General features: G+C 43.3%; 1 protein-coding gene across 5 annotated transcripts in view; it reads right to left on the bottom strand.

Annotated features, from left to right (window-relative positions):
• Positions 1-2803: 2803 nt before the first annotated feature.
• The window catches only part of CPNE1 (copine 1), a 37068-nt gene continuing 16549 nt past the window's right edge, over positions 2804-23322 (bottom strand). For all 5 annotated transcript variants that reach the window (XM_082669686.1, XM_082669684.1, XM_082669683.1 and 2 more), the window contains 15 exons: positions 10369-10497; positions 10091-10270; positions 9863-9937; positions 9693-9764; positions 9474-9554; positions 9215-9304; positions 9007-9093; positions 8789-8875; positions 8636-8695; positions 8423-8556; positions 8263-8317; positions 7971-8022; positions 3718-3851; positions 3338-3574; positions 2804-3126 (listed from right to left, as the gene is read on the bottom strand). In XM_082669686.1, coding sequence (XP_082525812.1) covers positions 2986-3126; positions 3338-3574; positions 3718-3851; positions 7971-8022; positions 8263-8317; positions 8423-8556; positions 8636-8695; positions 8789-8875; positions 9007-9093; positions 9215-9304; positions 9474-9554; positions 9693-9764; positions 9863-9937; positions 10091-10270; positions 10369-10497 — 1614 coding nt within the window. In that variant the 3' untranslated portion in view covers positions 2804-2985. The remainder of the gene's footprint in view (positions 3127-3337; positions 3575-3717; positions 3852-7970; positions 8023-8262; positions 8318-8422; positions 8557-8635; positions 8696-8788; positions 8876-9006; positions 9094-9214; positions 9305-9473; positions 9555-9692; positions 9765-9862; positions 9938-10090; positions 10271-10368; positions 10498-23322) is intronic.

Genomic DNA, 23322 nt, shown 5'->3' on the forward strand with positions numbered 1-23322 from the left:
ACATGCTGATTGTTGGAGTAGAGTGGAGGTCTATGCTGAAAGAAGCTGGATCAGTGCTGGGAGGGCTATTGCGGGAAGAGGGGTGTGTGGCGCTCTAGTTGCCTTTGGTATATAAACATGGTTGGGGGGTCTACCAAAACGCCCTCTTTGAGGGCGCAGCAGTAGATGATGTTTATGGAGTGTTTACCATGTGCACAAGACAGTACTCTGGACGTTATATGCCTTACCCTAACTAATCTTCACAGCCACAGAGGTGGAAGCCACTCAGGTCAGGAAAGTTGCTCAAGGTCACACAGCTAACGAAGAGCTCAAACACAGCAGGACCCCAAGCCTACCACCCTCTTGCAGAGCTGCCAGTCAGCATGAAGCCATGCTTGTGCACCTCAATTCTCACCCCAACTCTTGCTAGGTGCAGGTGGAGGAGGAACTACCCCTTCAGGTAAAAACTAGGGAGACTTGAGAACCTCTAGGAAGCATCTGAGTCAGAGTTGATGCAGGCCTGGTCGCCTTTACTCAGGTTGTCTTTACTGGGACCTGAGTGCACGACTATGCTAGGCACAGTACAGGTGGTCTAGTATTTACCAGTCCCTGCCCTCAAGGACCCTGATAGGGGAGAGACGATGCTCCAGAAAAATGGGAGAATTCATTGATCCAAGAACTCTTCACTCTAAGGGTCAAAAGTAGAATGGGAGGGAAAAAGAGGGAGGAGACGGACATTAAAGGGTTAATGAGTTCTGCCCAGGCCAAGAGGAGAAAAGGAAAACAAGTGTGAACAAAGAAACATGCAACATCTTGACTATTAGGATCCTTTGTAGTGTGTTCATGTTTTGGAAGAATATATAGACTATTAACAGTGGTTACACCTCTAGAAAGTGGAATGCATGAGTATGTGGGGGGAGTGGAACATGCATCCATCTGTTTAAATTTGGGGGTTATTACTCTTAAAGCCTAAGGTTTTCTAACTAATGAACTAATACATTTCTAGAGGGCAACTTCATAGTAAGTACCAAAAGCCTTAAATTTTTTTTGCAGTACGCAGGCCTCTCACTGCTGTGGCCTCTCCCGTTGCGGAGCACAGGCTCTGGACGCGCAGGCTCAGCAGCCATGGCTCACGGGCCCAGCCGCTCCACGGCATGTGGGATCTTCCCAGACCGGGGCACAAACCTGTGTCCCCTGCATCGGCAGGCGGACTCTCAACCACTGCGCCAGCAAGGGAAGCCCCAAGCCTTAAATTTTTTTATACTTTTTAATCACTGCAATTCCACTTCTAAGCATGGATCCAAAGGATACCTAGGTATAATCTAAGTTAATACTTTAAGGATGTCCATCCTACTGTTGTTCATGAAGGAAAAAACTGGAAATAGTATCTAAGAAGACAAAGTACACTACAAAAATAATATGGAGACAATAGAAATGGTAATATAAGGGAATGTTTAATGTCATGAAAAGTAAATAATGATATATGGATAATTTCTTAAAAAGCAAGCTAGGTTGGTATACATAAAAATTTTTAATTTCCATATCCGAAGAGTTACATAGACCAAAAGATACTATAACTGAAAAGACAATAGCCTTGGAGGAAATATTTTCAACATGTATTAATAACTGAATAACTGTAACAGAATAAGGGCTATAAGGACAACAACAATCTATAAAAAGGCTGTTCAGAAGAAATACAATCGACAAATAAGCATATAAAATGATACCTAGCCTTCATAAATAAATTCAAACTAAAAATGAGATTTTTTTTGCCTGTCAGATTAACAAAATGGGTAAAAAATTGTTATGAAAGGCAATTTATAATATCTATTAAAATGTTAAATATTCTTATCTTTTGAGCATTTTCACTTGTAGGAATAAATCCTTCAGAAACATTCCTGTAAATGCACAGATAAATGTAGAAGGATATTCCTTACAGCACTGTTTGTTATAACAGAAGAAAACTAGAAGGGACCCAAATCTTGATAAATTAGGGATTGGCTAAATAAGCTATAGTACACTCATACACAGAGTAATACACAAGCATTAGAAAAAATGAGGTCAGCAGTAAGTTCTAATGGATAAAATACCCAAAATATAATAAAAACAAAGTGCAAACAGTATAATATCTATTTAGGGAAAAATCTGTCAGACCTAGAAAATACACCCTGCTCCATAATCTATTTTATACAATATTTATATTTGAAATAATTTTGTACTAACTAGCACACATTTTAAAAACATTTAAAGCATACTAAAATAGTATGTATGGTATGATCCCAATTTTGTAAAACAAAAAAACATGTATCACTAAAAATATGCATAAAGTATTAAAAAATATGCACCAAATATTTTATTGGGACATAGGAGTTTGGGTGATATTTATTTTTTCCTAAAATGAATATACATATTTATTTTCTAGTAAGAAAAAAATTAGCTATTAAAAAATTTAGGCTTATAGCCCATTTTTAGGACTAGAACCACCACTGCTCCATCCCTCCAGGAAGTCTAGCATAGCTCCTGCTCCATCTTAAAACTCACCCCTCCCCTAGCACTTTCCACCTTGTCTGTGTTCACAGCTCAGCTCTGCTCTGAGGCAGGGCAGGCTAGGTGTTTGGCTTACATTCAGTCTTTGCATTTGCAAAAACAGAGTCAGTGTCTCTAGATATGTGACCAGGAATACCCAATTTCTTTGAGTGGGGCTATTATATCAGATGAATCCTTCACTCAACAATCTCTAAGGTCAACAAATAAGCTCAGAGAGGAGAAGTAAATGTGGCTAATAGCAGATTCCCACCCAGAAACACAGAGTGGTAGCAAAGTGTGGTCTTCATTGATCTTTATTGAATGAGAGGCTCCAGGGACAAGCAGGTGAGATCAAGAGTGGCTATAGCAAGTATAAAAGTAAGCATAAAAGTATAAAACATATAAAAGTATAAAACAGGGTTGGGGGACCTTAGGAACACAGGACTGAGGACTGGCCACAGTCTACCCCTCCAAGGGAATCTAGGCCTGAGGGACCTGTGCAGGGCCCTTGGCTGCAGGTGGAAGTGCTTTGAGTGGGGCCCAACCTTGGGCCTTAAAGTAGGAGACCAGTTGCGTGGGTACTTCTGCAAGTACAGTCTGCGCCAGTGCCTCTCGAGGGGCCTGCCAAGGAGAAGAGGGGCAGGTTCAGTGATGACCCATGACAGCTTCCCCAGGTCTACATTTCATACCCCAGAAAGGATACAAAATCCAACACCCAACCCTGCCCCAGGCTCAGATGAAAGGGTAAGTATCCCCACTCACATCAGGGAGAGGTGGAAGACTAAACTCCACCTCTCGGTGGACAAACTCCACCGAGCTTGTCCCTACTCACATTCTGGAAGCGGCGGTAGGGCACAAACTGCACTATGTCACGAGCAGCTGCCTCCCCGGAGCGTGTACGCAGGGGTCCACCATCAGCATCCAGCTGCTCCATGGCCTCGAAGTCAGCGCCACCCACACCCACGATGATCACTGACATGGGCAGGAAGGAGGCACGAACCACAGCCTCACGTGTGGCCTCCACATCTGTCACAGCACCATCGGTCAGCAGCAACAGCACGAAGTATTGCTAAGGGCAAGTTCGTTCATATACTGAGGCAGACCCTCTAAACATTCCAGCCACATATTCCCACACTGACAAGAAGCCTCCTGTTACAAGGGAGGCCCTGACCAAGTCCCCTCTCCCCACCCACTACCTCCCATGACCCTCACCGAGGCCGTCCTCTGATGTGCAGCCTGGGCTGCAAACCTAGCCACATGGTTGATGATGGGTGCAAAGTTGGTGGGGCCATAGAGCCGAACTTGGGGCAGGGCCTGGCGGTAAGCATCCACAATGCCCTGGATGCCTAGAGAAGAAAGGCAAAGAATACTGTAAAATACTGGGCCTGTCAGGGTTCAGCTAGTCCTGACATCACTCTATACTGGCCAAGGAGATTTAGGAACCTGGGTGCATTTCATTCAATTATCCCTGTAACCCACAGTTCTACCCACATCATCCCACATCATTGGGTAGAACATCAGTTCTACCCAATCATCCCTGTAACCCACAGTAAACCCAGATTAGGGGGAATCCCCTGAACAAATCTAGGAGTGCTGAGAGTATCAGATTATAACCCACTTAATAAAATAATGAATTATAACCCATTTAATAACATAAGAATCCACAGAGATATTAAATAATGGGAGAGAAGAAAACGTTCTTCCTTAATAAATGTAGAAGGAGAAATTATAGAATCATTTGACAATCAGAGATAACTGATTTAGGCAAGGATCATCAATGGATTCTAAAACTAGAGGGTAAAAACTGATGAGTGATTGGATATTTATACAGCCTCAAAGTATCCTCCCAAAGGATACTTATTAATTAAAAGGGAAAAAAAACAGACTCACACACCTATGGTCAATGACCTTTGATAAAGGAGGCAAGAATATACAATGGAGAAAAGACAGTCTCTTCAGTAAGTGCTGTTGGGAAAGCTGGACGGCCGCGTGCAAACCAGTGAAGTTAGAACACTCCCTCACACCATACACAAAAATAAACTCAAAATGGCTAAAGACTTAAATATAAGACAGGACACCATAAAACTCCTAAAAGAGAACATAGGCAAAACATCCTCTGACATAAATTGTACCAATGTTTTCTTAGGTCGGTCTCCCAAGGAAATAGAAATAAAAGCAAAACTAAACAAATGGGACCTAATCAAACTTACAAGCTTCTGTACAGCAAAGGAAACCGTAAACAAAATGAAAAGACAACCTACAGACTGCGAGAAAATATTTGGAAATGATACGACCGACAAGGGATTAATCTCTAAAATATACAAACAGCTCACACAACTCAGTAACAAAAAAAACAACCCAATCGAAAAATGGGCAAAAGACCTAAACAGACACTTCTTTAAAGAAGACATACAGGGACTTCTCTGGTGGCACAGTGGTTAAGAATCCGCCTACCGGGCTTCCCTGGTGGCGCAGTGGTTGAGAGTACCCCTGCCGACGCAGGGGACACGGGTTCGTGCCCCAGTCCGGGAAGATCGCACATGCCGCGGAGTGGCTGGGCCCGTGAGCTGTGGCCGCTGAGCCTGCGCTCCGCAACAGGAGAGGCCATAACAGTGAGAGGCCCACGTACCACAAAAAAAAAAAAAAAAAAAAAGAATCCGCCTACTTATGCAGGGGACACGGTTCAAGCCCTGGTCTGGGAAGATCCCACATGCCGTGAAGCAACTAAGCCCATGCACCACAACTACTGAGCCTGTGCTCTAGAGCCCACGAGCCACAACTAATGAAGCCTGCATGCCTAGAGCCCGTGCTCCACAACAATAGAAGCCACCGCAATGAGAAGCCCGTGCACCACAACGAAGATTAGCCCCTGCTTGCCACAACTAGAGAAAGCCCACATGCAGCAATGAAGACCCAATGCAGCCAAAAATAGATACATTAAAAAAAAAAAAAGACATACAGATGGCCAATAGGCACATGAAAAGATGCTCAACATTGCTAATTATTAGAGAAATGCACGGAATTCCCTGGTGGTCCAGTGGTTAGGACTCTGTGCTTCCACTGCAGGGGGCATGGGTTTGATCCCTGGTCGGGGAACTAAGATCCCGCATGCCACGTGGCACGGCCAAAAAATAAAAATAAATTAATTAAAAATGATTAAAAATTAGAATTAAAAAAAAGAGGTGACACATACACACACACACACACACACACACACACAGTGGAATATTACTCAGCCATAAAAAGGAGTGAAATATTGCCATTTGCATCAACATGGATGGACCTAGAGATTATCACACTAAGTCAGTCAGAAAGAGAAAGACGAATACCATATAATACCACTCATATGTGGAATCTAAAATATGATACAGGGACTTCCCTGGTGGTACAGTGGTTAAGACTGAGCTCCCAATGCACGGGGCCCGGGTTCAATCCCTGGTCAGGGAACTAGATCCCACATGCATGCCGCAACTATGAGTTCGCAGGCCACAACTAATGAGCCTGGTGGCCTCAATTAAGGAGCCCACGAGCTGCAACTAAGGAGCCCGCCTGCCGCAACTAAGACCCAGCGCAACCAAATAAATAAAAAGTGAAATATTTTAAAATATGATACAAATGAACTTGTGTACAAAACAGAAACAGACTCACAGACATAGAAAACAAATTTATGGTTAACAAGGGGAAAGGGGATAGGGGAGGGATCAATTAGGAGTTTGGGATTAGCCAATACAAATTACTATACATAAAATAGATAAACAACAAGGTCCTACTGTGTAACACAGGGAACTATATTCAATATCCTGTAATAAGCCATAATGGAAAAGAATATGAGAAAGATATATATGTGTGTGTGTGTATATAAACTGTATTTATATATATAAACTGAATCACTTTGCTGTACACTGGAAACTAACACAACATTGTAAATCAACTATACTTCATAGAAAGAATTTTTTTTAATTACATATAAAGAAAAAAACAGCAGTGGTTGAGAGTCCGCCTGCCGATGCAGGGGATACGGGTTCGTGCCCCGGTCCGGGAAGATCCCACATGCTGCGAAGCGGCTGCGCCCGTGAGCCACGGCCGCTGAGCCTGCGCGTCCGGAGCCTGTTGCTCCGCAATGGGAGAGGCCACAACAGTGAGAGGCCCGCGTACCGCAAAAAAAAAAAAGAAAAAAACAGACTTGTATAGTAGAGAAACCTGGTAGACTCTACCTTAACCAAGTGATCGAAGTTAATATGACTTGTAAGAGGATAAATCAACATCATGTGCCTCCTGAATACACAGCATGGCTTCTGTGGTATTCCCGCCAAAAATGCATAATTTGAATCTAATTATGAGGAAATATCAGGTAAACCCAAACTGAAGGACATTCTACAAATGATCTGGCCTTTAACCATAAAAAATGTCAATATCATGAAATACATGAAGAACTCTGGAAGACAACTGAATGAAACGTGTGATCCAAGATTTTCTTTTGCTATAAAAGAGGACAACTGGAAAATTTTGAATAAATTTTATAGATTGAGTAATAGTATTGTATTGATGTTAATTTCCTGATTTTGAGAATTGCACTGTGGTTATGTAAGAGAATGTCTTTGATTTTAGAGAACACTGAAGTATTCAGGGATAAAGGGCCATGCAGATGATGATGAGTGCAAAGTTGATGGGGCCATGGAGGCAAACTTGGGGCAGGGATTATTCACCACAGTTCTCAAACATTTCTGGAAAAAAAATGTATATATATAGAGAGAGAGAGAGAGGAGGAAGAGAGAAAATCTGAGTGAGAGAATGACACAGCAAATGTGGTAAAATGTCCATGTCTGAGGAATCTGGATGAAGGTAAACAACAGCCCCTGTGACCCAGGCCCTGACCCCGGATCCCCAGTGACCCGAATCCCTGTAATTATTCTTGCAACTTTTCTCTAAGTCTGAACCCATGTCAAAAATAAAAACCCAGGTCAGATCAGGTCAGGTCAAGTTTTCCACTTCAGCTTGTTGCTCTTGTGTGGGTACTAGGGAAACACTGGGTTTGGCCCTCTCTAGACAAAAGAGTGTGGGGCAAAAAGTACCATGAATAGAGCTGCAGGGAGGCACCAAGGCTTCCACTGATGCCCTGTGAGCTTCTAGGCAAAGATAATAATGATAATATAATAGCTCTCATAGTTTAGAGAACACTTAGTATATGCCAGGCGTACTGCTTCAAACTTTATATGCATCTTCTTAAATACTCAATATCCTATAATATTTAGTCTTATTATGAAGCCAAAGCACACAAAAGCTAAGCAACTGGCCCCAAGTCATATGATTAGCAAGTGGCAGGATGAAGATTTGACTCCAGAGGCCTAGCTCTAAAATCCACTCCTCTGGCCAATGGAGTCAGGTGTCTATCTCCCCACCCCCATTCTCCCTTGCCTCTCTAGATATGGACAGATATACCTTACGCTGGAGGATCGGGGACTTACCTGCACAGTAGGGGTTATTAGGGTTGAAGTTCAAGGCAAATTCATGGGAGACCTGAGGGCAAGAAAAAAATGAGGTTCTTTCCCCATGACCACTTTTGTGCTAAGAAAAAGGGCATTATGGTATGTACCAAGCAACATACAGGAGGTATTTAGTCCTGAGCATTTGTTATATACATGCCTGTAAAGATACATCCCTGCAACTCCGGGATGCCAAGCAGCAAGTTTACCACATCCCCCAAAATCAGGACCCTGAAACTAAAAACAGGAGTAGGGGAGGGGAAAAAACACTCACCTGCCAGTCAGGGGGTACCTGGGCCCCAAATCCAAATGCTGGGAACAGCTTGTCCCTGTGGGAAGACAGTGAATGGGGGAAGAAGCAGTGAGAGGACCATGAGCCCAGAGGCTAAAGCATCTGCAGGAAGTGGGGACGGGCAAGAGACAAAGTTACTTACGAATCATAGTCCTGAACCACACTGCCCACACTCCACAGTGCTGTCAGGTACTCATTGACCCCTGTTGGGCTCAGGTAGTGCAGGGAATCAGGTGAGGAAGGGTCTCCATTGGAGCCCGTGAAGTCCACACCCACCTGGGAGAAGAAGAGGAGGGGAGCTGAAGGCCACCTTGCACCCTGGATCTGTTCTCCTGCCCCTGATGAAGCAACTTACAGTGAAGTTGATTTGACAGCCTCCCATCACATAGTCCAAGAATGAATATTCTGTTTCTACCTGTAGATGAAACCACGGTCATAGCTGGAGTGAAGGGGTTGGGGTCACGGAGCTTAGAAGTCAGAGACTGGGTCACATGGGCTATTGTCTCACCTGACAAATCTTGACACAGATAGTTCCAGAGTTCTTGTAGCTTTTCTTTTTCTGCTGTTTCTCAAGGTGGATGCATTCAAACTCAGCCTGGTAAGGAAAGAAAAATTAGAGTAGGAAACTTCTAGAGCATTAGCTAGGATTGGAGCTGCCCTGCCCTCCCTCTCTTCCTGGAGCTGTAGCCCCTAGGCCCACCTCAATACCCCTGAGCCAGCACTCACTGGGACTGCTTGCAGCTGGGCCAAGCTGGTGTGGAAGGTACCAATGAGGTCATGTGAACCATCACTGTCATAATCTGAGCATCGCACCTAGGAGGGAAGGTGTGTGTGTGTGTGTATATAAAGACCAGGAGGCAAGTGGCAGGTGAGAATAAATCCCTCCCCAGGCTCTCTGCCCCTGCTCAGTCCACTCAGGAGGCAAGCTCCTCACCTGGATGGGTGTGTTGGGGTCTCCCCCACAGAAATGTTGAAGGGGAACAGAGAAGCGCTTCCAAGTAGGGTTCAGGTTGTTCTTGATGACCTGAAGGTGGAGGGCAAGGCCTCTAGTGAGCTCTGCGTTGGCATGTGGGGAGCTGCCATTCTTCTTACCCATATGCAGACTCTTTAGCCCTGTGCTCCAAACCCTGGTAATCACAAGCCCCAGGAGATTCTCTCCTACCCCATCATACCCAATCCCAGGGGTCTCACACCTCAGATCTGTATGCCAGGTGCCATTTCCCATCACCCTGATGGAAAAACTCCAAGAACGGATCCGATTTTCCCAGGAAGTCCTGTCAATATCACAGAGACCGCAGTTTAGACTCAGGCACCTGACAACCACTATGAAAGACCTTCCCACCCTTCCCCTTCCAACACACCATCCCTGTCCGCTTAATTCTTGAACTCCCAAGACCTCCTTCCACACACACCTTCTTATCTAGGTTTCTGGCCTCCACCTCCATGGTCACTACACGACTATCCTTTAGCTCCTGAGCTGAGACCTAGGTAGGGGAAGAAGCAGGAGACTGTACCATCTCATGAATTCCTCATGGATATAAGTACACAACCACCCACAAACCCCAGCAGAGTTCCTCCTTACCGTGATGGTCCCTCGCCCAGCAGGTTTTCCAGGCTTCAGCATCAAGGGTAAAGTTAGTATCCGACTGGACACAATCTGGGGCAGAGCAGGGGTGGGTGGGGTACCAAGGTCTCAGACAAGGCTAGGTCCTGTTTGACCCCAACCTCCAAGTTCCAAGCAGTCTGGTTTATCTGACAGTGCTCTTACTTAACCTGTGTCTGAAGGATTCTAATCCCTGGCTCTGCATACCTGTCCTAGGGAACACTCAGCCCCTCCTAGGAAGTCATCATCCCCCAGCTCAGGCGTCTTGTTGTCTATGTCATAGATGCCAAATCGGAGCTTTTGGACTGTTTCAAAGTGGTACTCAAGCTGCAGAGTCTTGGAGAACTCAGGGCTCGAACAGTTCCGTATTCGCTCAGTCCGGCCAAGCTGTGGGCAGAAGCCAATAAGCATCACAGTCATGCACCTTCCAACCCAAAAGAGTCCTAGCCTCCCTCCACAACTTTATCCCCCATAGTCCTTCTTACCTCAGCCCATTTGCCCCCTCCCACATCCTGTAAAAGGACGCAGAGTGGGTCAGACTTGGAGCTGATGTCCTTGTCAATGAGGTGGTCACATGAAATGGACAGCTGAACCAAGGTCACGCAGTGGGCCATCTGGGGGGAAAAAAGACCTGAATCAAGCACCTTCCTCACCCCTCCCTGACTGTAGGTCCCAACTTGTAAAGTCAGCTGGCTTCAACCAGGCAGGGCTGAGCCTGTGTCTACCCCCATGACACCCAAGGAAGAGAAGGCCCTATAGCTTCCATATTCCTCCAATCCCCCTGGGTAAGCTCAATGGGATGGGAGATGGTGGTTACAACCAACCCTGGTCCAAGAATATGATGAGAAGATGCAGAAAAAGTGTACTGGCCTCCAACAACAACTTTGACCCCAAACTAGTCCTCAGCCCAAAACTGGTCCCAATCCTAATAATATTCCCCAGACCCAGACTCCAACCCTGATCTTCTCACAGACCAATGAATCTCACTCTGATGCCTTTACTGGCCCCAGACCAGACCCTAATCCAAGTTCCAAGCCCAATATTGCCCCCAATACAGCCATGATCTAGATTCTGCTCCCCAAAGTCTCTTCCTCCAATGATTTCCCACTAACCCTGGGGCCCTACACCTTGAGGCAGAGTTATGATCCCCCACACGGATTCTCCTAGCCTATAATCAGCTGTTCAGGTCCAACTCCTATTTTTTTTTTTTTGCAGTATGTGGGCCTCTCACTGTTGTGGCCTCTCCCGTTGCGGAGCACAGGCTCCGGACGCGCAGGCTCAACGGCCATGGCTCACGGGCGCAGCCGCTCCGCGGCATGTGGGATCTTCCCGGACCGGGGCACGAACCCGTGTCCCCTGCATCAGCAGGCAGAGTCTCAACCACTGCGCCACCAGGGAAGCCCCAACTCCTCACTATTTGCACTACCCAGTCCAAGCCATCATCATCTCTCACCAGGCTTACTGCATTACCCTCTTTTTACAGGTCTCCCTTATCCTATGCCATCCTCACCTCTACTCCCTCATCCTCACACCAACAGGCTACTCTCAATACAGCAACCAGGGTGATCCTGTTAAAACATAGGTCATGTCATACCTCTACCCAAACCCAATAATGATTTCCCATTGCTTAGAAAAAATCCAAACTCTGCATTGGCCTACAAGGTTTTGAAAGATCTAGATCTCTCTAACTTGATCTCCTAACACCTTCTTGCTCACTCCATTCTGGCAACACAGGTCTGCTTGTCATTCCTCAAATATGCTTGTTTCTACCTCAATGCCTAGAATTTTCTTCCCTCATATAACCCACACGGCTTGCTGTTCCTCACATTCTCTCTAGGTCTCTATTCAAAATCATCTTCTTGGGCTTCCCTGGTGGCACAGTGGTTAAGAATCTGCCTGCCAATGCAGGGGACACGGGTTCGAGCCCTGGTCTGGGAATATCCCACACACCGTGGAGCAACTAAGCCCGTGCGCCACAACTACTGGGCCTGCAACTCTAGAGCCTGCGAGCCACAACTACTGAAGCCTGTGCTCCTAGAGCCTGTGCCCTGAAACAAGAGAAGCCACTGCAGTGAGAAGCCCCCGCACCGCAACAAAGAGTAGCCCCCGCTCGACGCAACTAGAGAGAAAGCCCGCGCGCAGCAACGAAGACCCAACGCAGCCCAAAATAAATTTAAAAAAAAATAATCTCCAGTTTGAAGAAAAAGTTCTCCTTTTCTGGCCACTCTAAAATTTCAACCCTACTACCACTGATACATCACATACCCATTTCCTGTTTTTTCTATTTAGCATTTATCACTGTCTAATATACTATATATATTTATGTAATTTGTCTTCCCCACTAGAATGTAACCTCCATGAGGGAAGGGATATCTGTCTGTTCTATTCACTGCTCTGTCTCAAGCACCTAATAAATATTTGCTGCATGAAATCCAAAAGGCCATCTCCAGTCTCTGCTCCCAGCTTAGCCATCTCCAAACTGACTGGCAATCAAACAGCACCAAGGTTCTCCATCCATTCCTTTTGCTAGAAACACTACCTTCTTGCATGGATCACCATGACTCCCATATAAACCCCGCCTCCTAAGTCACTATAACAGTTATCCTCAGACTCCTCACTAACCCTATGTCCCCCCGACCGATACGCCTGCGACCATCTGTACCAAGAGTGCAGACGAAGTCAGATCTCTCACCCAGCTTCACTCAGCATTCCAGGTTTCCCAGCACTATACCCCAGGACGCCTCCAGCCTCAATCTCCCCTAAACTGACCCTCAGTCAATCCCTCTCCCAACCCTGCCCAGTTAGTGCTATTCCCATCTTAGTGCCTCATGGTCTCTGTCTTGAATGCTGTTATCAACCAAAATTGGAATGATTCTTAGAGTTCAACTTGCTTCACATACTGTCCCCTCCATAGCACCTCAGTCTCTGCTTGAATGCACCCATGATGGAAAACCCACCACTCTTATAATCCAATCATCAGAAAGTCCTGCTCCATAAAGTCCTACCCAAACTAACCCAAGTCTGTTGAATTCTCACTTCTACGCATTATTCCTATTTCTTCCCATCTAAAATTCCACAAGAAAGCCTTATTCCGTCTCCCTCTGAGAACCATCTGATACCTGGAAGCAGTGAACTGCAAGCTAAAATCTGGAGAAACAGCCCCAGTTCTTTTGAATATTGCCACTAGAATGTGGCTTTTAGACTTCTGACCAGCCTGATCACTGCTTTGGAGGTTCCCCAAGGACAGATCCAGAGCACAATACATACTCCTGAGGGAACAGAACCACAACTTCCCCCGTCATAATCCAACTCCATGCTTCTCACCTCACACATTCTCTCAGGCAGTGTTTGCATAGTACAGAGACAAATAAAGAAGAATGATCATTTCACCGTTGCTCAGAACAGTAAAAAACCTGAGACCACTTAAAGGTCTACCAATTAGGTGGTGACTAAGTAAATTACGGTACTTAGTCAATGGAATGCCAAGTAGCGGGTAAATAAACAATTAAGGCAGAAGTATACTGGTATCATATGAAAAAATAAAGTTGCAAAAAAATGGTAAGAAGACTATAACCCCATTTTAAACTTCAATTGTATGTGTATATACAATAGATTTAAATACATATACAAAATAAATACACACAAAAAATGGAAGACACACCAAATAAATGCAACTTTTAGGTACACCTCAGAGGAATGGAATAAAGGTGAGAATTTTACACACTCTTATACACTTCTGTATTGTTTCAATATTTTATACTGTTTGTTTTGTATTTTTTAAAGGGACTCGTTAGCTTTTTGCCCTAATCCACACCTCATGTCCTCATGACAATTCATTCTAACCCCAAAGCCTCTATACCTTCACTTCAACAACTTCTACCTAACTTCAGGCCCCATTGTTTCTTGCCTCCTCCCTGGTTTTTCATCCATACCAGTGCCTTACCTAGTCATCCCTGACGCCAGCTTCCAGAAAATCTCTAACTAGAAGCCCTGTATAGTAGCTGCTCATGGCCCTTAGTTTCAAAGCCTAACTCCCTAGCATGGCCACCTTGTGGCACAACTCCAGAGGGCCCATCTATACAGAACTAAGTAATTGTCTAATACGATGACCCTGCACCTGTAATTCAACCTTCAAAGCCCTTCTTAGACTGTTCTACCTCCTGCCGTTCCACCATCCACCCAACTAGTCATCCAAAGCTATTTCTCGTTTCTCAAACACACAGACACAACACACGCTGATACCTCTGACTTTTCTGCCTAGCAAATGCCTTGTCATCCATGGTTATGCTGTGACATTATTCTTATATGAAGTTTTGCCCACCTTCCCCAGGTTGGATTTATCTCTCCTCTGGATGACTGCAGTGGTTTCTTCACCAGTTTTTCTGTATGTGTGTTTGCACATGCACGTGCATGCGCGCAGACACACACATACACACTCACAACGTTTATTAGCCAAACAGAAACCAGCTCATGCCGCTTCTCTGCTTAAAACTCTGGAATGGCTTCCCAAAACACTCAAAATAAAATCCAAAGTTCTTACCATGGTCTACAAAGCCCTGCAAGATCTGACCATCACCTAACTAATCATCTAGTCATGCAAGTATGTTCCAGCCAGGTTTCATTTCTGATCCACATACACGCAACATCAATCTCATTCCCCATCTCAGGGGCTCTGCACTGTCTTCCCCCACATACACTCCAGAAAACAAATAAGCTGTATTAGAGTAGGAACTATGTCTGGTTCGCCTACCTCTATATGTACAATACCTACAACAGTACCTATCCTATAGTAGGTACTCAGTAAATATTTAGTGACTTAACGGTGAAACCACTACATCAGAATTTTTACTTTTGTCTGTCTACCCTCATAATCTTGGCTCCTTGGAACTGGGGCTAGGTATTATTTCTGTATCCCTAATACTAATGCTTAGTTGGTACTCATAACCATTTACTGAATAAATGGTAAATGTGCTTCTGCTCAACTCAAACCTTCATGCCTTTTCCATTTGAACTAATGTCCAGCAGTAATGCAGAAGTTGTACTCTTCTACAATGCAGGACTCCTAGAATTCAATGTTAAATGATAGTCAATTAAAAAATGGGCAAAAAATTGATCTGATACTTCATAAAGGAAAACATATGAATTGGAAATAATCAAAGGAAGTGATCAATAGCACTAGTTATCAACGAAATACAAATTAAAACCACAATGAGATACTACTACATACCCATCACAATGGCTAAAAGTAAAAAACTGACAATACCAAATGTTAGCAAGGATGTGGAATTCTCATACGTTGTTAGTGAAGGCACTAAATGTACCATTTTGACGGTCTGGCAGCTTATTAGAAAACCAAACGTATATCTAGCCCAAGAGCAATTACACTCTAGATTTTTATCCAAAATAAATAAAAACATTATGTTCACAAAAAGATTTGTACATGAATGTTCATGGCAGCTTTATTCATAATAGCCAAAAATCTGAAACAGCCCAGTTGTCCATCAATATGAGAATGGATAAACAAACCATAGTGTTTGTATATGTAATACAAAACTACTCAGCAAAAGAAGAAACAAACTATTAATATCTGCAACATGGATGAACCTGAAGCATAAAATGCATAGTTACACTTTATAAAGTTTTATGACAGGCAAAACTAATCTATAGTGAAAAAATTCAGAATAGTGGTTGTTCTTCCCCGGTCCCCCAGGGGAGGGGGAGGTATTAACTGCGAAGAGGCAGAAGAGAACTCTAGGGAGAATGTGAAAGTCCTTTACCTAGGTAGGAATGTGAGTCATAGGTGAATTTGTCATTTTCATCCAATGGTACACTTAAGGTATATACATCCTACTGCATGTAAATTTTATCAACCCCTACCCCAAACCCATAAACAAATATTCAGCTCAGGATAAGGCATACGGAAATATTTATGGGTGAAGTGTGCTGATGCTCGCAACTTCTATGAAATGCACCGAAAATTAAAATGGTGTGCTGAATGGATAGATGTGGTAAAACAAATATAGGAAAATATAAACTGTAGAATCTAAATGGTGGATACATGGGAATTCACTGTATCATTTTTTCAACTTTTCTTATGTTGAAAGTTTTCATAATAAAATGTTGGGGAAAAATTTAAATGGAGGGCTACAGGTTTATCCCTGATAAAGACTTTGTTGTGGGCCTTCCCTGGTGGTCCAGTGATTAAGACTCCGAGCTTCCACTGCAGGGGGCACGGGTTTGATCCCTGATCCCACATACCGCGCAGCACGGCCAAAAAAAAAAAAAAAGTTGTGAACTATGAGAGCATTAGCAGTAATTAACTGTGGTGGTAAGATTACAGGCAACAACTGGAACTGCTGCCCTTCCCCTCACTCCATAACTTCTGAAAGATCCCAGAAAGAGATGCTTTTGGTGGGGGCCCAATACATGCAGAGGGTCAGGAGCTTCCTCCTGTGCTAAGCCTCTATTTCTAATAGACTATTCTTTTCTAGTCTGTTACCATTTCTACCACTTTCTCCACAGCTGGTCCTATTCTATCTTTTTTCAGTTTCTTCTCTGCCCAGACTAAAACCCCAACCAGAATGCTGTGGGCCCACATATGCCCCAGGAGCACACGGGGCTAGATTTCATTCTGAGAGGTCAGAGCTTCCTGGATAACTACAGTTTTGTTTTTTCACAAATCTGACTTCTACTTTCTCATTGGAATTAGTGACTCTTATAAGCAAATCTTTATAATGTGCAGTTTTCTATCCTTTGAGTCATATTCCCTTTAAATCATCTAATGCATGAGATTATTAGTATCTCCTAAATCCTGTTTATCTCCTTTAAAATTTACCTCCAAACCTACCTCTGTTTGGAAATCTTCTGTAATTAAAACTAGTTCATGTCACTCTTCTGTCCCCTATCCCTTTAACAGGTACATACGTTACATCAGCCTCATTTACCTTTCATCTAGTCTCATTAATCTCATGGGATTGTCAGCATCCTTTATAGGACTGGAGCTTTACAGTTTATTGAATATTACATTTAAGTGACTCAATAAAAGGAGTCTCAGAAATTTTTTTCATTTATTTTTGTAAGAGACATCTGGCTAATACTCGCCAGGTCTTTGTGCACTCTCTTCTGAATCAGCGTATCTTGCCTGGATGTCTGTAATAGTCTCCTTCTGGTCTCCCCATTTCCACTCTCAGTCCCTGCCGATCTCTTTTCCATATTGAAATCAGAGATCTTCCCTGATTCCAAACCAACAAAACCCAGCTTCTCATAAACCTATCAAAATGTGTAACTTACTTGCTTATTATCTATTTCCCTACCAGATTATATAAATTCAATAGGGGATGGACCAGATCTGTCTTATTTCCATTCCAGTGACTCATACATAGCAGGTGCTTTATAAATAACTGCTGAACTAATGCTAAAAGAAAGGAGTGATAATCCAAGGATTCTCAGAAATAACCCAAATCTAGCCCTGGCCTGCTGCAGAAGCCATCAAGGGAAAAGTGAGCTTTCCAGGAATATTCAATACAAAAGCCAGCTTGTTATCTCTGTTTGCACCCACAATCCACACCTTTCCATCTGGGAAAGTGCAAATGGAAACAACTGAGTATTCAGCACCAACCTTTCCTGCTTTTGCTTTCTACCACTTGGAGTCTCATTCCCTTCACTCGCCCTTGTAGACCGCTTTCCTCTGCTTACCCCCATCGCCAGCCAACCTTAGTGCTTCCCAAGCCTCGTACCCTGGCAGGGCACTTTCTCCAGTATTCCTTAAAGAAGCTATACACACTCTCATTTTTATAACTTAAAATTCACAAAATGTCAGAAATTAAAAGGAACTGAGTGATCATCTTATCCAAGTTCCTCAATTCAAGGCAGAGAGGGAAGAAGTGATTTGGTTACGGAGACATACATCGTTAAGTAAAATGAGGACCAGAACGCTTATTCTGACTCCCACCTAGTCTTAAGACTTTAGACTGTAGTTAACACCCTTCTCTACTGAAATAACCTCCCTTCTTATATTTAATAGCAATCTGATATAGTGGGCAAGAGTATGAGTTCTGCAGTGAAGTAACCAGGCTCCAAGTACTGGCTTTACTCCTTTCTAGCCACAATGAGATACTATTACACACCCACCAGAATGATGTCCTATCTCTGTAATTTGGGCAAAATTTTTACTCAGGTGTAAAGTAAGGGATATTATCTATTTCTGAAGATTGACATAAACAATGTATGCAAGATGCTTAGTACAGAGTCTGATACTATTATCACCAGTAAGTGTTAGCTATTATTATCCTTCAAGCCTAGCTCTCATATGCTCCCCTTTTCATGATCTTTCCAGCACTCAACAACTTCTCATTCTGGACTGCTATACTCAAGCCGCACCACAATTGTACCCTGTCAATGTTTCTAGCTCCTGTCAATGAAATAACAAGGTTCTTTAGAAAAGACGCTGCTTCAGCATCTCCTATGTCACACAGAACAGACCTGAGCACAGAATGGGAATTCAAAACACCTGAGGGAGGCTTGCAGCAGCATGCCAGAGCAGGCTTGTACAGTTTACAAGAGAGAATTGTAAAGGAATTTGTAAGCAGGTGGCCTCGTTAAGTTTTAAACCACAGAAATTGGGCAAATGCTAAAAATCAAGGCTTCCCTTTGCCAGACTAGCACGTGACTGTTGATAGGGAATCTCACTGCCAATAGGCAGTAACTCACCCTTCATTTTCTTCGGCTTCCCCTCTCCTGCCTCGGGAGATTCTATCTTGGCTCTTATAAATCCAAGAACAGATCTTTCCTCCTGGATCTAGTTGGATCCAATTCAGTGCCAACTGAGCTGAAACTCTTCAGTCGTTCACGTTCAGGAGTTACACTGCCTTCCTCCATTCCCAAAAGCCTAACAAGGCAAGGCACCAGACTTCAACCCCATTTCCAGGCTGTGAGGAGGAACAGAGCACCCATCTGTATGGCAGGATCACTCATTCACAAACCAAAGCCACGCTCTCACTCCTGTTGCCTACCTTGGCACACTGGAGCAGCTGAGATGCTGGATCAAATCTTGAAAACCCAACAGGAAATTCTCCATAAGTTCCCAATGGGAGAACACCACCCAACGGAGTACTCTTTTCTCATAAGATTGAAAAAGACAAACTACACCCATCACCACCACTCTTCTTTTCCCTCTCTGCCTCAAGGGACATGATGAAGGTAGACAAAGTATTTCTACCCCTGCCTCTCCCTCTATAACTCAGGAATTCCCCAAAATTAAATCAGCAGCCTCAAGGACAGTCCTCTTAGATCACGAACTGAATCCAATATGCAAATCCTTACTACAAAACTACACATTCTTTATTCATACATCTAAGAGCTACTAACGTGTTTATAAACGAAAATCTTAAGCAATAATTTGGTTTAGATCCATATAATACTAGGAAGTCTGGCTGCCATGCAGCATTTGGCAATATTAGAAAGCTTAAAATGTGCATGTTCACACAAAAAGTGGAAAGTGGGAAAATAACGGTACAGTAAATGGTCACAGGGTTTCCCATCCTGCTGTATTCTACAATGGTCAAAAAAGTTTGGAAGCCACTGATCCAGCTCCAACGGCCCAAAAAGACTTATCCAAAAAATGGACAAATCCAACCTGTGTGCAACTCTCCAAAGGGAAGCTAGCTTGAGGAGAGAATTAGATATGGGAAAGGAAGCAAACCAAGAAGGAACACATGGCCTTCCACCAAGATAGAACTGTATCTGAGTGGACATTTTTCCCCTCGTGACTTTGAATGTGCTTCAACAAAGCCGCCACCTTCTTACTTCAAAATAAGCATTTGGAGCATTGGCACAAGACTGGAGCCCCTTCCCCAGCCAGCTCGGGACCCATGACAGAAGAGTGCTGCCACTGGCCTCCCATATCTCCCCCACAAAAGTCAGGGAGAGGAAGGAAACAACGAGGAAAGGAGGCGCTCTGCCTCTAGAGTCATGCAGACAGATGATGACTGAATAATCTCTGTTCACCCCTTATCAATGAGACTTTGGGCAAGTTATTTTGCTTCTCTTTGCCTGGATTTCTCCATCTGAAAAGTGGGGATAATAATAGTGTCAACTTTAGAGGATTATTTTGAGAATTAAATGGGGCTAACCATGGAAAGTGCCCCCTGCCTGACCCACTTTAAGTGCCCTACATGTGTTAACTGCTCCTCTCTTCAGTGCTCATAAACGGATCCTTTTACTGTATGGTATCATCTACTTGTTGGCTGACGAGACACCCAGGAGGAATGCCTCGGTCTACCTGCTCCAGAGGACCTAAATGGCAGGAAAGGAACAGCCTCCAAAAAGGGAAATGAAGACCCTTCCCTCTTTTCTCTCCTAATGAAGTTCTCAAGCTTAAGTGTGGAACTGCTATCACAAGCAGTAGCCAGATCAAAACTTTTAGTTCCACTGGCCTCTCTTTTAAGGTTCAAATTAACTACAGATTTCCAGAAAGAAATGAAATAGCTGGGTTCACAGAATCACAGAAATTTAAAACTGAATATAATGAGATTATCTAATTTAACCCCATTTTGTTAATTAATCCCATTACTACTAAAGACAGAGAAAGGAAATAACTAGCCCTGGGACACACAGTAACTTGGATGAACCACAACTCGCTTCCCTAAGGATGTCATTTCCATCCATTTTACCAACAGCTCACACCTTGTGTAATCCAGTTCAATCTGAAGTCCACTTGGCCACTAAAAGAGCAGTGAGGCTCATGTGGCCTCTTCCCATGATCTACACTAATCTTGCACACAGATCAAAAATAATTCTGCACCCACCACACATTCTCCCTATTTGTCTGCCAAGGCAAAGGAATCAAAGGAATAAACTTCAAATAACAAGCACGAATACAGCAAATAAAGTAGAAAATGTGACTTCTACCAAAATTTTCAAAGAACACCTACTGGGCAGCCACCTTTGCCCTCATCCTGCCCTGGTGGAATCTATATATTTAATCTATGTTCTTTAAATGAGACACCTGCCTCTCTATAGCCTGCAGAGTGTCTAAGACAACAGTACTGGACCACCTTCCTTACCATCTCCAGGGCAAGGGCATCAACAAGAACTTGTGCATCTCCAGTGTGCAGTGTGACCAATGGCACAAAAGGTGTTGAGTTAATGAACAAAAGCAGCAGACCAGAGCCCCTGGAAAGGAAACCAACCTACTGCTGATAACGCAAGTCCCCTCACTGGAATAAATTTACTTGGGATACATGGGAAATCTTAAGATGGGTTGATCTTCAGAATTCATTATGTTAGGGAAGCTGAGAAATTAAAGAGAGAGGATTTCAAAAATAAAGACGCTACGTTACAGACACACAATGACTTGCCCACTTGCCATTGTGGATGGCGTACAGAGTGGAGGGGAGAGATTCTACTTCTGTGGCTGCTTCTAGTGCAGGATTAGTAATGTTACAATATAAAACTGTCACCTAGTTAACCTCCAGTGTGGCCCATAAAAAAGGTAACTGAGGCAAATTCTCAAAAGCAAAACTAACCTGCAAACACAACAGGAGGGGTAAAGGTTAGGAGGAATGCAACAAAATTTGAATACTCAAAAGTGAAGAAACAGCTGAAAGAGGCAGCAAAACTAGGAGAGAAATGGCAGTGAATAACTTTTTTAATATTCTAAATCTGTGCTGTCCAAAAGGGTAGCCCCTAACCACATGCAGCTATTGAGTACTTGAAATAACGCTTAGTTCGAATCACAATGTGCTGTAAAATATACACTGAATTTTGAAAACTTAGTACAAAAACAAAAATGTAAAATAGCTCAATAATCTTGTATTGAGTATAAGCTGAAACTGTAACATTTAAGATCTACTGGGTTAAATATATATATATTTTAATTTTTATTGGAGTGTAGTTGCTTTACAATGTTGTATTAAGTGTATTCTTAAATTTCACTTGTTCCTTTTAACCTTTTATAAATGTGGCTACTAGAAAATTTTGAATGATGTCAAGTGATTCTTATTTCTATTGGATAGTGCTGCCTAACAAGATCTCCAAAGATCAGACCTGGGAGAGGAAATTTGCTGCTGCACTGTGAATCTACAGTTGTGCTATTCAATACAGTAGCCACTAGCCACACACAGCTATTAAAATTTAATTACCATATTAGTACACATGAGAACATTTCCATTGGAGAAAATTCTATTGGACAGTGTTGGCCTAGAAGAACAAGAACCAAAAGGTGGACATCTCAGACGGAAAAGCTAAAACTCTGTGTCAAATTGATCTAAAACCACAAAGGAATGAATTTCAGGTAGACAACTATGCATATACGTGGTTAAATTGATGGGGAAATTCACTTAATTCTGAGTTGTTTATGAACGTATTAGAGCATTTGTTATCTGGCGGCTAGTCAAAAGAGTATTAAAAAGATAAAAGGTTCTGTCCCTCTGCTAGGCCAGGACATCCCTAGAACCAACCTTTGCCTTGCCTGCCTACCTGCTCTGTAGACCATTCAGCTCAGTCATACCAGCTAGGCTGCCAGAACCTCAAGCTATGCTGTTATGGGACAACTTTAAGAGCTTTCAGGACAGGCACAATTTTAGATACTGCTACTGTGCTCCCTCACACAGTCATTTCATTTTACTAAACTAACAGTATTGTGTCCCCAAGAACACTGGTTAGAGATCGCACCTTCCCTCAGCTTACACCTAAGGATTCCATTTCACTTATTTCTGTCTGACCATTCAGCAGCTGGCCAGGAAACCCTTTATCTAGTTCCTGTGAGTCATGAGTATACCCTGAACATGTATAAGTACAACTGAGCACTTACTTGCATCATTTAGGACTTTAAAGTCTTGAAGAACAGACATTTTTTAAACTTCCTTTTCCAACACAATGTGTTAAGTGCTAGGTGCACAACACCACTCAAAACATTTAATTAGCATGGGTTACAGCTATGGCTAAGCTGTATATCCATGTGAAATTGTCTTAAAAGTTTGGAGTTAACAGATGTTTCCAATTCCAACCTGTCAATTCAGTGGTCACAGAAGCAAAGGTAATCAGCATTATCTACTTCAGTAAGAGGTGCATTTGTCTTTCCACCACTTAAGCCAGATTTATAGCCAAGGGATCCTGCTGGGCCCACACTACAGAAAGGAGTTATGTATAAAGGACATGACGCCCCAACGTGTGGGGAAGTGTGGAACAAAAGAAAAATGAGGAAATTAGCAACAGCACCTGTTAGTACCATTTAAGACCCCTTAAGTAGCTGAACTTCTTTACCCTTCTTAAGACTTCCCACTCTTTGAGGACTAACAAGTGATTTGCAGTACAATGTGGTTGTTACATTTGATGTGTAGCACAAACGCGTAAGTGACAAATCTTATTTCACTAATCAAGAGCTGTGAGTGAACTCACACCCACCCCCACCCCAATTAGGAGGTTAGGGCTACAGAGAC

Source organism: Grampus griseus (assembly GCF_964374135.1).
Source record: "Grampus griseus genome assembly, chromosome: 14".
Taxonomy (NCBI): domain Eukaryota; kingdom Metazoa; phylum Chordata; class Mammalia; order Artiodactyla; family Delphinidae; genus Grampus; species Grampus griseus.